The following is a 14,797-nucleotide window of genomic DNA, read 5'->3' as shown; positions in this document are numbered from 1 at the left end:
TTTCGCCCCATAAAGAAGATAATAAAGCTTATACCACAGCAACAGGTCATGCCGAGCCCGTCCAAGTGGGACGGCTCTAAAAGAGGAAAGTCAACGTCATGCTGAGCGCTTGTTCCGAGCGCTTGTTTTAATAGAGAAGTCGTGTTTCACGGCACCTTGTTCTGAGGATTAAAACCTGTTAACGACAGCAGTGGGAAGGCACACGGTAACGTAAACAAACACTATCTGTACGTACAAAGTCTGACGAGGGTGTACTCTTGTGCAAGGACCTATGGCGGCAGTGTCTGCTGGAGCTTCGCCTGCTCCGTCATCTGAGCGTTGTCCTGCGCCTTCCTGCGGCGGCCGCTATGCGGCGAAGATTGTAGCTGTGCCGGGTCCCGCCAAGTCTGCGGTGAACCCCGCCTGACTGCCGCTGGTGAGTTGCAGCCTCCCCTGACTCGTGCTGCGTCTTGTACCAGCCCGCTGCCCTGCTTTCTCCCCATTTACTCCCTGCGCATGTGAGACTGCAGATGCCTTAATGAGTATCTGTGGGTTACTTTACTCAGCAGATACTACTCTAAATATAAAATATAACTTGGTAACATTCCTTTATTGACTATATAGTGACTCCCTCCTCTAACCCCGTGACCAAACCAAATGCTGCCTCTTCCCTAGGCGCCCAAACCAGTGCCCCCACACTCCCGCTTGCACGCCCTTTCTCCCTCCCACCACAGTCGCGCTGCGACCTCGCCAGACCCACGGCGCCAACAAATCCCCCCTCCCCCAGCCAGAGTTCACCAAAGGGGGAGGGAGGGGCAGTGCGACACTAGCTGAGGACCACTTATTCTGCAGTGCCTGGCGGAGCAGCCCCCGTCCACCCCGCACCGACACAACTCGCCCGTCTGCCCCATAGGCCATAGCAGGTCCTCCCTGCTCTCCCCATCTGACATATTCCCTTCCTCGGATGGCCCCCTCCCTCTTCTAACCCTGTGATCAAGCTAAACACTGTCTCCTCCCTAGGCGCCCAAGTCAGGGCGCCCCCCCCCCCCCTGCTGATCATGGCCTGCAGAGAGACGCGTACCCATTTCTTAAGCTGGTGAGACAACAAACTAGTCTTTAATTCGCTCTCGAATGTCCAGGGGGCATGTATGCGAAAAAGGTTTGAAACTCTCTGTGCTGTTCCATAATTACAGAAGACTCCATAGCCACAACGTTCGGTTTCGACAGGGAATTAAAGATTTCAAAGCTTCCCTTCCTACCTTTGATGAGTGCTCGCCACATCATGGCAATAATAAGATATTTTTTGTTTTAAACAATTCATGCGGGTCATAGCGTGCTTCAGCAAAGTGTCCCATCTTCTAAACACTACTGTGTTATTGACAATATCGAAAATGCTTGTTTTTAAAAATCTCAGCTTCTCCCCACTCTTAAAGTTGTTGGTGATACTGGGCCCAATAAAGAACAGCGTATAAATCTGTGCAAATTGTTAACGTCGTTTTTTTGGGGGTCTTTGAAAATGTTGCCATGCTTAAATCAATCTGAGGAAAGAGGCAAAAAGTGACGTGATTTATTTTACATCTGCTAAGCTGCCGGTGCCTAGCCATACCATCTTTCTTTCACCCTCTTGCCTGTACCGCATAGTCTATCTTTCTTAGCCAATATATCCTATCCCCTGCCCCTACTGCCGCCTCAACATCTCTTACACCCTGTGGGTTCCCCTCATCCAGCGAACATGTCACCCTGCGGCTGCCTCCCTTCATCGTGAGTTCTCTTCCTCGCCCCATCTTCACTCCCGGTGGCTACCTCAGACCCACTTCGGCAGCACACTTCCCTCCAACAGTCTCCCGGTCTCTCTTCGCCACGAGAGCCTTTCCCGGGCACAAGGCCACAGACTTCAGAAATCTGAAAACATCTCCCATGCAGCTGGTGGGAGCAGCTGCCTTCCTGCAGGTCTGAGGCAGTGGAAAGGCCTCAGCTCCCCCTTCACTGCCGGAGGAGGGGGCCTGAGAGTGCACGTGCTCCTGGACGAGGAGGTCACAGCTAAGGGAGGCCCTGGCAGAGAAGGCCTGACACCCACCCACCCCAGCTCATGAACCACCCCTTCCAGTTCCCACCTGTTGGTCGAAAAAACATTATGCCATGGCGGAGGGGTGTCTCAGACACCCCCAACAGCTGAATAAGGTGGTCACGGCCCATGCAGGCTTTAACATTTAAGCATCTGAGCCTCCTTTCGAATGGCATATATATCCCAGAGAGTCCAGAAACGAATATCTGCACAATTATCCCCCCACCCCACTCCCGTGGAGGATACCCGCACCTCTTCCGCTACCCCCTCACACTTAGTGAAGTCAAACTCCAGCACTATTGCTTTTCTTTTTAGAGGAATATGCATGCATCCTGTTGTATCTCGTCCTGCACCCCACACTTTTCTTGCACAAGCAACGAAATGCAATGCAATAGGTCTCGTATTTGCGAGAGATTAAGGTATTGGCATTGTAAATGACAATGCCATTTATTTATCTGCTCTCAAAACCAACACATAAATAAAAAGTGACATTTACAATGCCAATAGCTCTAACTTTTGCAAAGGCGAGACCGTTGCATTGTAAATGCTTGTTCCTCAAGCAATTGTGTGTGAGGACATGAGCTCCCTATTCTTAGCTTTGAGGGCAGACAGGAGGAAAGTGGGACAAAAACAACAAGCATTGGAAATGCAATAGGTCTCGCAGCATTAGAGTTAGTGCTTTTAGAATTGTTTATGGGTTTTTTTTGTAAATCTTTAGCATTTTTGTTTCCTGTAGGCAATGCTAAAGAATTACAAAGAAAAAAAGCCATAAACAAATGTAAAAGCTTTAACTCAAATGCTCCGAGACCTATTGCACTGTGTGAGGGTGAGGGGTTGAGGGTGAGTGAGGGTGAGGGTGAGTGAGAGTGAGAGTGAGGGTGGGTGAGGGTGGGTGAGGGTGAGTGAGGGTGAGTGAGTGAGGGTGAGTGAGGGGTTGAGGGTGAGTGAGAGTGAGGGTGAGTGAGGGTGAGTGAGAGTGAGGGTGAGTGAGGGTGAGTGTGAGTGAGGGTGAGTGTGAGTTAGGGTGAGGGGTTGAGGGTGGGTGAGGGTGAGGGGTTGAGGGTGAGTGAGGGGTTGAGGGTGAGTGAGAGTGAGGGTGAGTGAGGGTGGGTGAGGGTGAGTGAGGGTGAGGGGTTGAGGTTGAGGTGTTGAGGGTGAGTGAGGGTGAGGGCGAGTGAGGTGTTGAGGGTGAGTGAGGGTGAGGGTGAGTGGTTGAGGGTGAGGGTAGGTGAGGGGTTGAGGGTGAGTGAGGGTGAGGGTGAGTGAGTGTGATGCTGAGGGGTTGAGGGTGAGTGAGGGTGAGGGTGAGTGAGGGTTTGAGGGTGAAGGGTTGAGGGTAAGTGAGGGTGAGGGTGAGTGAGGGTGAGTGAGGGTGAGGGGTTGAGGGTGAACCATTAATAAAAGGAAGACGTTGCAATGGCCGACCAGACATCCATGGGCTCCTGCAGGCAGTGTCGAGTCTGTCCTCTGTTTTATAAAAGGCGACTATCGCCCACAGCTAGGAGGCGCTGCTGTCCCCTTAATACAAGTCTAGCAGTGGTAAAACTTCGTCTTCAAGGGGTTGCTATTCAGGAAAGAGGGGTAGAGTTAATTAGTCATACACCAATGCTAGGTATCTGCTACAATGCAGCAATGAGGTTGTCCTGGGCACCTGCAACACACACTCTCAAAAGTAGAGGCAAAAACGGTACACCAAAATGGATGAAAGCCTTAAAAAAGAAAAAACAAGTAAAACGGCGAATAAAAGGAAAAAATACCACTAAAAGAAAAAAAATATTAGTCTTAAACTAGAAAAGGATTTCTCCAAAATAATGAACGAAAATATTTACATACGAAGGGAGCTGTGGCAATTCACCAATTGTAGGAGGAAAATTGGAACGTGTTTTATTCTTTATCATAAGGCATGCAACAAGGTATAATTTCAGCTTTCACTGAAATGCGAGGCCCCTATACTGATCATTTGGGCATTCTGTAGCGTGGATGCTTACTAAAAATATGGAGAAAGGGCTATTCATTATCAGAGCGTCTTTGTGTGTCTTTTATTCTATTCTTAAGAAACAAACAATAGTGCTAGCTTAGGCACTACACTCTAAAAACACAATTTAACTTCTGGTGTACTTGAATTGCGGTTATACTTAGCCTAGTATCCCATGTTATAAATTTCGAAACATCTAATTCTTTCCAAGCATTTATTGTGCAATACTGAGGTTCAATTTTGTATTTGTGATTCCGTTTTACCAGTGTGACATAACCCTGTTTTCCATGTCAGATTTGTTTTAATTAAATCGTGTTTAGAACTAGGCGGCTTGGTAAAACAATCAAATAGAACACCTAAACTAATTAAAAAAAAAACACTGAAACGGTTCTAGAGGTCTAATCTAAAAACGGTTGGAAATGAAAAAAAACAAAAGTAGCTCATAGCCACGTGTATTTTTTTTCTTTTAAGAAAATGGCTGACGTAACACAAGCCTTAATATTAAGCTTTGAGTAACGTCCTTTATACACGTTTTATGACGGACTGAAAGGCAAAACCTTATATCCCTCAAATACAGGAATAAATGTTTAAAGAGACGCCTTTTTGTGATCATATCTATGAGAGAAATATGGAACACAATCGGAGTGCAAGCCTAAAATTAATTAGCAGTCTGTCCTTCGCTGCAATCGACCCCTTTTTCCTGCGACGGGGAAATGCGCTTGTTTATTATGGGCACAAGAGAGACGGCACATGGGTTTTTGCTCGGTGAGTATAAAGCCATAGAATTTAGATTATACAACAGGGCAGAGGGTGAGCGGAGACATTTTTTTTGTTTCAATTGGGAGTGTGTTTATCATCAGTCTGAAGAGCAATACCCCAACCCCCACTGCCAGGCATGGTGGGTGGGTCCCCTCCCCCTCTTTAGTTGCCATGTGAGTTCTTAGGAAAATATGGCGATGTTCGGCAACATCAAAACGTTGCTGAAAAAAAAACACTTTTCTGAAGGAGCAGTAGTAGGGCTGAGAGAAGAGGAGGGTTGGGAAGACTCATATTTAGTCATATCCTGAATTACTCATCGAGCGCATTCCTAAAAAGCGGGCAGGTTTTAAGCTGGGTGCTGGACTAAAGGAGAAAAGCCTCTTTTATTACACAGATCCTGTGCTACGGATACTCAGACGGATCACTGTAACATGGATTGCCACAAGTGAAAATGTAGGTTTTTTGAGTCTGAATCACCCATGATTCACCTTCAACCCTATCCGTGAGTCACTAAAAAGGAAGTCACATGACTATAGTCAGTGAAGGAGAAAAGAATTATGTTCTTTCCTTTCTCTTTTCCACAGTAGAAACTAAGGCTCGGTATTAGTTGTCCGGGGCCATTCAAGGGTAGGGCCGTCATGCCAAAAAGCGGTAATTGGCGGATGTTTATCTTAATGGGACCCCACTAGCCTCCTGAAAGCACCAAAATGTATATATTTTTTTAAATCACACAAATTGATCTACCTCTTCTTCCTCACAAAGCTCTCCTCGGCACTTTCAAAAACATAGTCTGCTTATGCCCACCAGATTTACCAGCATTCAGAAAAAAAGAGAGCTCTCGCAATGTCTTATTTGATCACAAACCCCACGCTTCTTTCAGAGCACTACGCCAAATCTACTCGGATCCAATGCATGGGTGGTCTCCAGGGCTTTGTCTGGGCTCGGTTTCGGGACCGGCAGATAAGAAGGTGTCGTCTGTTTGTATAAACGCGGACCCTGTAGTCCGTGTTTACATCCTTAATAGCACTTGCTATAAACACACTATACCACTGATGAAGACGAACGGACCCTCTTCTAAAATACCAGAAGGCTGGTCACCAATACCCATAAAGCCTGTGCGCTTTAACAACACACTGTAGATTATCTGTTAAACTATGCAGCATAGGTAAAGAAAACAAAGCCTAAACAGCAGCTTTTTTATTTTTATATTTTGCGTGAGCATATGACGCTAGTATTTAGTGTTCAAGCCCGGGGATGGCAAATTATAAAACGTTCACGTCTTGTCCACATCACAACTAAAGGTGCTAGTCTGGCAGAAGACGGATAAAAGCAGCAGCTTCAACAAGCTCTCGGCATTGCGTGGCGGGAGGGGGCGGGGGGAACGTCGAGGGCAGGCAGGATGACTCAGGGGAGGGGGCGGAGCGGGGCAGAGCGGCATGTGGGTGTGAAGAAGCCGGGCCTTTGAAGTGAAGCTAAGCTAAGCTAAGCTTCACTTCAAAGGTGTCGGAGGAATGCGGGCGGCTGTGCACGCGCTTTTAAGCTCAATGCACATGCGCATTGAGCTTAAAAGTCACGGGCACTGCAAGGAATCGCCACGATTCCTTGCAAGTTAGATAAAGAGTCGATGAGCCCCTATAGTCTCGCTTGCTCGATGCGCATGCGCATCGACAGGCGAGACCTAAAAACTGCTTGGCATCTCTCATTCTGATATGTGCAACCCACAATGAGGGCGTAAAATTTCCCAAAAAGAAGACTCATTGGGCGGTAAAAGTAGATTTTAATGTAGATCTATAATGTAAAATATAAGCTATCATTAAAATCTGTAATTTTAAGTTAAATTAGTCTGTATTTATGGTCTTCTTGGGCCTACTTGTTCTCCTCTTCTATCTATACCTGCATTAAAATCTGTAATTTTAAGTTAAATTAGTCTGTATTTATGGTCTTCTTGGGCCCACTTGTTCTCCTCTTCTATCTATACCTGACATTTTTTTTTTAACAAGTCAAGAGTTACATAGCGTCTTTTTGAGTGTCCATGCGACAGCTGCAGCATACAGGAGGATGAGGGGTCCAGAACATGGGCCTATGTGTGCAGTGGGGGGAGGTTGCAGCTTGGTCACACGGATGGCTCACTGGTAGCATGTGCAGACCTTGCGTCAAGGAGGGGGGGGCAAGAAAGTCGGGAGAGGGCAGGGAGGAGGGTTGGAGACCAGGATGTTGCTCGATGCAGGGTGTAGACGGTGTCTGGGCATGGAGCTCCTATAGGTCTTTTTCACGCCGCACTGGCAAGGCTAGGGTAGGAGAGAGAGCCCCAGGAGGGGTCACGCCATGGCAGGTCCGACGCAGTAAAGGAGGTGACCTTCTTAAGGGGCTATGTCACAGGATTCATGGAGGTAGTGTCATTTCGAGTGAGTCTGAGGAAGTGGTCGAGGAGGGCGTCTCATGTAGGGGAGATGGGGTGCCTGCGGACATGCCAGACCTCTCCAAAGCATAGGCCCTTTCCCTCTGCTCTCCCCCACTGCTGCACTGCCCCATACCAAACCTCCAACCTGGAGGGGTTCGGGGGTGGGGGGGGGGGGTGGGGGGGGGAGAGGCGATAACCAGTTAAGGGTGATAGCTCGCTAAGCGAGGAACGATGCAAGGCTGGCAAAGCATGCCCTGACCACTACGCTCTTCCCATGTTTGAATATTCCCAGGGCCCAAGCCTCCCTCAAGTCTATGTCCGGGAGGTCCGCCACCTCGTTTAGTTTCTCGTAGATTGCCTGCCAGTATGTGTAGACGCTAGGACAGGACCAAAGCATGTGAGGGATGTCCGCCGAAAACTCTTTGTAGCGCGGGTAGCTGAGGCGGGCCATGGGGAAGAAGCGGTTGCGCTGATGCCGTGTGAGGTATGCCCTATGGAATACGGTGAATTGTATACGCTGAAATCAGGCATTGTGAGAGACTCGATGTGGAAATTTAAGGGCTCTATCCCTTTCAGACTTGTGAAGTGGTCCCTGTATGTTCCTTCACTGCCCTTTTTAGTCATATGATGAGCGGCCGTTCCGTTCCCATGATTAGCAGTGTATTGCAAGAGTTCAGCAAACAAGCAGGGTTGTGGAGGGGCTTTTGCCCTTTGCCTGTAATCTGGGCCACAACCCGGTGACTGAGTTAGTTACTCTATACAAAGCATAATGTTTATCTGTTGCGTCTTACGGGGCAGGGATTTGGGGCCACCATAAAAGGCGCCTTCTACAAGTTATGGAATATAAATTTATAAAAAGGCTACTGATGGCCCCAAATAGTGCCCCTACACTTTTTTGTCACAGAGAATTTGGGATGGAATATGTAGAGGATCGTATTGACATTGCCCCTTTGCTCTTATGGGCTAAAATCTGGCTGTAGGAGGAATTATTGTTCTCTAGGGAGGTGATTGAAGATTGCATCAACTTGGACCATGTATTTTCAATCCCCCTGGCTTCGATTTGTGAGGGAAAGGCTTTTTGAGATTGGCTTGGGAGAGTACTTTGACAATCCAACGAGTATCCACACAAACGCTAAGGCTATCATAAAAGAGGTGCATTATTTCTGGGCAGCCACACGCAATCTGAGACTACTGGTCCCATTTGCTCGTTCACTGCCAAACAGCAATTTTATTTAACTTTCACTAGTAATGTACAGACACAATTCTTTTTAACCAGACTTTGTCTAGGCACTTTGCACTTTCTAGTGCAATTCCCAAGACAACCTGGGTGTGTCAACAAACTTATTTCTTGTCCTTGTGACAATATGGCAACCTAGAGTATGTTGCACTTTATCCTATTTTGCTTGCTTTACAAGGAACCAAGGAGAAAACTGTTGACACCACTCTTAAGGGATATCCGGCCTTGTGCATATCTTGATGGGTTCCTATATTTGCAATCATTGGCTACTCCTGCTATTTGTCTCAAATTTTATTAAAGTGCAATGGCCTATAGAAAGCGTTATGAATTATAGCAAACAAATAGGAAGGAAAACATTTTTTACTGTGTAATCTTAATTATTATGACATTTTATGGTTGGTGATGTTTTCATTTCTATGATTTTATTTAATAAGGATATGTACATTTTAAATTGCAATGTCTGTTTGTCAAAGTTTTGTGGGCTTGGCACCGAATAACGTTATTTCGACTTGACTTGATTAGCAGTGTCTGTATGACTGAGTGTGTGGGAAGCTCAATGTGCACTACGGACCATTGGGCATGGAGACTGTCCCGCATCTAGTGAAACTACAGGTATTGACCCCAAGTGAGGGCACAGTCATCGATTAAGTGGTCAATGGTGAGGAGTTGCCTATATAGGAATAATAGGTCATCCACAGTGGCAAGAGAGTAATCATGCCAGGGTGTAAGGTCTCTGGATGAGTGAGACCGGGAGGGGAGGTTGAAACCCTGCAGGGGAAAGGCGTACGGGACCACTTGGCGAGTAAGTCAGAGCTCCTGCCAAATTCATTTGTGTGCGATGATAGTAGCCAGCGAAGGTGTGCCTCCTAGGGTAGCAGGAACTCCTGGAGATCTGTGGGAGTGAAGGTGCCTGTATCTGCTCGCTTTTCAGCCAGGTTGCACTGCACCATCCCAATTGAAGTTCGGCTGCCAGAAAGTAAGCCTCGAACGAGGGTGTGCCTAGTCCTCCCTGCTCTAAGGGGACTTGTAGTTTTTGTAGGGCTATGCAATAGTGTTTGTTGTCACAGATGAGCACTCTGAGCAGAGCATCCCGATTGTGAAAGAGTGTGGGGGTGACAATGGGAAGGTCAACAAAGTGATAAAGTAGGCGGGAGCATGATCATTTTGGAAATTGCTATTTTGCCCGTCGGGGCTAGTGGGAGCGTTTTCCAGAACTGGACCTGAGATTTTAGGGCTGGGAATGTCCTCTGTATGTTGTCCGTGAAGAGGTCTGCAGGGGAATGGTATCATCGCATCCTCTGGTATTGAACGGTGTCACACTTCCACTCCAGTCCACCCAGTTGGACCTCCATACGAGACAAAGAACCCCCAAAGGAGGACGTGCAAGATTTCACCCTGTTGACCCGCAATCCAGTTATGTGTGCAAATGAATGTAGTGTGATGTAGATGAGGGAAGGGTCTGTACGGACGTCTCGAATTTAAATGAGTGGGTTGTCCACGTAGAGGGAGACCGCGTGGGTTGTGCCATCCAGAAGGATCCCTCTGGACCCCCCTCAACTGAAGCCGGGCGGCTAGAGGCTCCTTTGCGAGAGCGAACAGCAGGGGGAAAGCCCTGTCTCATGCACCTCTCCGCTGTGAATAGCAGGGAGATCAACTGGCCCAGTCAGACTCTGGATTTGGGGGTCTTGTACAACAGTCACGCACATGTCCAGAGGCGCTCACCTACCCCCAGGGTAGCCAACACCTGGAAGAAACAGTCCCGTTCCAAGGTGTCAAATGCCTTTTCTAAATCAATAATAAGGCATGCCACGTATGGGGTCCTGGTCCATCAGGTGAATGAGGCGACATATATTTTGGGAGGTGCTCCACCCAGGGATGAAGCCATTTTTATCAGGGTGGACTAGGTCCGGCAGTATCTGGGCATATCCTTCACGTGGTACTTTTCCCAGGATTTTGTAATCCATACCCAGTATTGCGATGAGGCAATAGAACGCTACGAGGGTCAGATCCCAATCTGGCTTAAGGAGCGATGTCAGGACGGTTTCACATAGGGAAGGGAGTAGGCCCCTGGCATGCAGGGCCTCCTCTGCCAGGTAAGGGGCAAGGAGGTAACTAAATGTGCTGTTATACTCAATTGGGAGACCATGTAAGTGGGGGTTTTATTCATTGGCCAGGGTAGGAATGCCTTGCTTGATCTCTTGGGTGGTTAAACATTTGTCTAGCTTCTTTCTACTGAACGGTGTGACGGGGCACTCTGAAACGAATGAGCTGATCTCGGTCACTGGAGGGCGCAGAGTTGCGGCATAGAGCGAGAAATAACAAGTGAAGAAGACTTCTAGGATAGGCTGTGGGGTGTGATGGGTGACTCTGTTGGATGAGGTAATCTCAAAGGTGGACCTGGAGCTTGAGTCCTGGCTGGCAAGTCAAGCCAGGAGTCTGCCAGACTTGTCTCTTTCTCGATGTTTTTGGATTTGCATGCTCTAAAATTGAAGCAGCGCATCTGGTTCAGGACTGCAGCATATCTGCTTTAGGCGTCTGCGAGTGCTATCTTTTTGGAGGCGTCCAGGACTGCCTCCTTGTCAAGGTGGTAGATCAAATGTTCAGCCCTGGTTATCTTCCGATCAGATATCTCTTGTATACAGTCTCTATCTGAGTGACTTGTTGTACATTTCTGATCTCACAAAAAAAATTGTGGCACTCGGAGATGGGCATTAGGTGGCAGCTACAAAGGTTCTTTCGTGCTTCATGGGAAAAGAGCTGTCTGCACTCTGGATTGGAGCCTGGGTCCCGTCATTTGGTTGGGGGATTGTGGTGAGGTGTATGACCTGGTGGTTTGAGAGTGAGGGTCCACAAGTGGCGGGAAAGCAAGATCCTGACTTTTAATTAATTATATTTACATTCAGAAGATTTGTCATCAGAATTTGATTACTTATATTCGTCAAGTCTTTTTACCTAAATGCATTCCTGCTGGTCCTTGAATGCAATCTGTAACTCTTTGTTGCTGTTGATAGGACACATGTGCCCAATGCAGACATTTTCATGTCCACTTCTTCAGCAGGCTCATCTGGTGACCATTGCTTTTCTGTCCACAGTACCAATGGAACGGTGATAAACAGGCTAAAGGTTGTGAAGAAGCAGAGGTACTCGCTGCAGAATGGGGATATCATCCACGTGGTGTACAGGAAGCACGAGCCAGAGCATGGTAAGGCAGCTCTTCAATATTTGCGAAGAGTCAAAATATGGTCGCCTTTAAGACCCATTCATTTCCTTTAACAGATCCTCACACATTCCTCTCCATGGACTGCTTTATCCCTTAATTTAGTGTATAACCAATGACCCTGGTGCATAGCCCCTCTGAAGAGGCAGCGTGTTCCAAACAGATTCTGATGAATACAACGCTTTTCTTCTCCCAACCAAAGGGCCCAGGTGCATATACAGGAGTGGAAGGGTATGCTCAGACATGAGTCCCTTGCTCACTGCACCATCAGGATTCAAGCAAGCCGGGCCGAAGACGGCTGTAATGCCAGAAACCGGTCCCCGGAAGCTTGTTTCCTTTCCAGTAAAGAATTGGCTTGGTAGTTTGGTCTGCCCTGTTCCCATGATGCACTGGGCCAGGGTCGGACTAATTTGCATAGGTTCTGAGCTGGGATGGTGCAGTGAGCTAAAAAACGGTGATGGATCAAGCCCTGATCTTTTGACTGGGTAGGAGTGTTCTGATTAATTCAGATGCTGTGTCCATAACCACCCCCTTTTCTGAATCAGGTGCATATACATGCACCCCCTTGTCAGGCCTGGTGCATAACCCTCACAATGGGCCCTGATTCGAAATCACCCCCAACAGTCACTGGTGCATAAAGTATCCCTAGATAGGCCCTAATGCATAGCCCCTTGAAGGACCATGGCACATAACACCCAATTGGCCCTATCACATACCTTTGAGGCACTGATGCATAGCTCCCCAACAGATCCTGGTGCACAGCACCCTACCAGGCCTGAAGGCCTGCTACCAGGCCCATGAAGGAAACTGGCACATAGTCCCTGACAAAATGACTGCCTGTGGTTTGCCTTGCACATACCCCCAAAGGACCATTGCACATAGCACCTGTAGGATCTGTGTCTGTGCCAACCCCTCCACTGTCTTGTCTCCTAGCCCCCAGTGGATCCTACTTGTTATCCCAAATGGCTCTTAGAGATAGTGCCTAATATAACCTCCTCCATCCTCCACACCCCACACCCTTCTCTCTCCCCATCCCCCCAACAGAGCCTACGTTTCACTCCAGACTCCTCATCAAAACCCACAAAGATCCTCTTAAACCCTTGAATTTGTGCAGTTCCTGCTTAAAAGTAACGTAAAAGTCTATGCTACTTGACTTATTTTTGTTTGCTAAGACTGCCAGGAAACAGGAACAAGAGTAAAAGCCCCCAGCACATTTTGGGTACTTCTTGTCCTAGGTTTTATCAGACATATTCCCAGCACCCTGAATAGCTATAAGAATTATTACAGCTCAGAATTGCAACCTGGCATACCTACTATTAGTGCTCTAAACGCTCAAAGCGTCCACTACAGCGAGTGAAGTCACTTTCCTTTTTCAAATGAAGCCGCTCTTCTTCCACCAAAATCTGGATGAACAGACTCGACTGTGATGTTCAATTGCAGTCCCAGACCAGTTCTGTGTTTAAATTCTAAATTTGTATTTTACTGGATGGCAACCAATTATAAAGCAGAACCAATATTCTAAGTTTCTATTCCATTCTGAAGAAGGAAAATGGTGTAAATTACTTTATCTCTTTTATTGGATTTTTCATTATCTCTCCTCCGTGAGTCAATACCTGCTTCAGCTTCTAATCTTTCCCACTTCTAATCTGCTACTCGCAGTTTACCTTTTGCCGCTTGTGGGTCTTTTTATCTATGGTTGCTTGAATGCAGAGACTAATAGGGCAGTGTATGTGCTGTTATCTGATTTAAAGCTGTATTGAAGTTAGATATTTTAATGGAGTTTCCGTGACCCTTCTAGGACTGTTTTGATGTGTAGCTATGGATCCTAGTAGGGCTGTTTTTAACTTGTAATTCTAGTTTGAGGTAGGATCTCCAATTTGGGTTTTCCGTCTCAGCTGACAATTAACGAATGCACAAAGGTTTATAGCGCTTGAACCTTTTGTATGTGCAGGGGTGGGTAGAGGCAAAAGGGTGCTGCTGCTTCATCCTCTCTTCCTTGTGTCTGAGCCAGGCTACTTTTTGTACTTTCACACCCACCATTTTCTTTGAGAGTCATTTTTATGCATTTACTATTATTTCTGTAAAGAGCCTTCACGTGTCAATCCTGATAGCTTATGGGACCACTGCTTATTAAAAAAAAAAAAAGAGCAGGGCCTAAAATTTTTCTTAGTGACGTATTGCCGTCAAATGCAGTGGTTGCTTAATACCAGTACAGCCTAAGCTTGCTTCCACCTCACACTCCTTTCTTCTGCAATCCTGCACTTTGTCTCTTTATCTCAGTCTTGCACGTTCCTTTAATTCCTGCTTGATCCCTTTGTCACTGTTTTTCTATTTTTCGCTTCTTCCTTGTATCTCAATTTCTCAAAAAATTAGTAGTAGTGCCGACCACTTACACATTTTAATCATTGGAGACCGTGCATGTGGAAGCTGGCCTGGCCTGTACGCTTCAAAGAGAAAACCACCATTGTGTGAAATGACATAGGAATGTCCCAATGTAGTAAGGAAGAAACTTTGCACAATCAAAATCAGTGTCCTCGTACTGAAATCATGGTGAAAAATGCTGATTAGGAGTGAAAATGGTGATTCAAGCTTACTCTAGCCATGATAGGCACCATCTAGCAGAGGAAAACATAAACTATGGCATAAGCATAAGAAGGAAGAAGAAAGTTGACAAAAGAACAAACCGCAACTGCCAAAAGAGTGGTCTTGTTCGATACTAGACATAAAAGATGTGTTGAACTCTGCATAATGGCCTTTTCTAAGGAGGTCTTTGAAAGTCATGCTCTTAAGCTGCAAGTAATATGGACTAAGCTTGGTGGTTAAACTGATTGGTCCACTTGTGGCAACACTGACTACCCAGAAAACTCCACATTTGTCTTTGATGAAATGAGACCATTGATCGTCTCCTCACCACTAATAAATCTGAACTGCACAAGGCACCTCTACTTGGGATTTCCAAAATAACAGCTCTACCGACTACATGGAAACCAGACATCAAGACTGATACATTGGCAGTCCACCCACTTTGAGACTGCACAGGTTCTTGCTGAAGCCTCCTTCGGCTCTCAGTGTGACCTTCTTGGGTTCTCAGCAAAGCCTCTACCAGCTCCCAGCGAAAACCTCCACATGCTCTCAGCAAACCCTCCACTGGCGTTTCATGAACA

At 46.9% G+C, this 14,797-nt stretch overlaps 1 protein-coding gene across 2 annotated transcripts in view; it reads left to right on the top strand.

Moving 5' to 3' along the window:
• Window positions 1–14,797, top strand: part of CHFR (checkpoint with forkhead and ring finger domains) — a 234,947-nt gene that overhangs the window by 87,038 nt on the left and 133,112 nt on the right. For both annotated transcript variants that reach the window (XM_078667904.1, XM_078667903.1), the window contains exon 4: window positions 11,509–11,618. In XM_078667904.1, coding sequence (XP_078524030.1) covers window positions 11,509–11,618 — 110 coding nt within the window. The remainder of the gene's footprint in view (window positions 1–11,508; window positions 11,619–14,797) is intronic.

This window comes from Lissotriton helveticus, chromosome 11 (genome assembly GCF_964261635.1).
Source record: "Lissotriton helveticus chromosome 11, aLisHel1.1, whole genome shotgun sequence".
Lineage (NCBI taxonomy): Eukaryota > Metazoa > Chordata > Amphibia > Caudata > Salamandridae > Lissotriton > Lissotriton helveticus.
The sequence above is the reverse complement of the archived record's forward strand: the minus strand, read 5'-3'. Positions and strand labels throughout refer to the sequence as shown.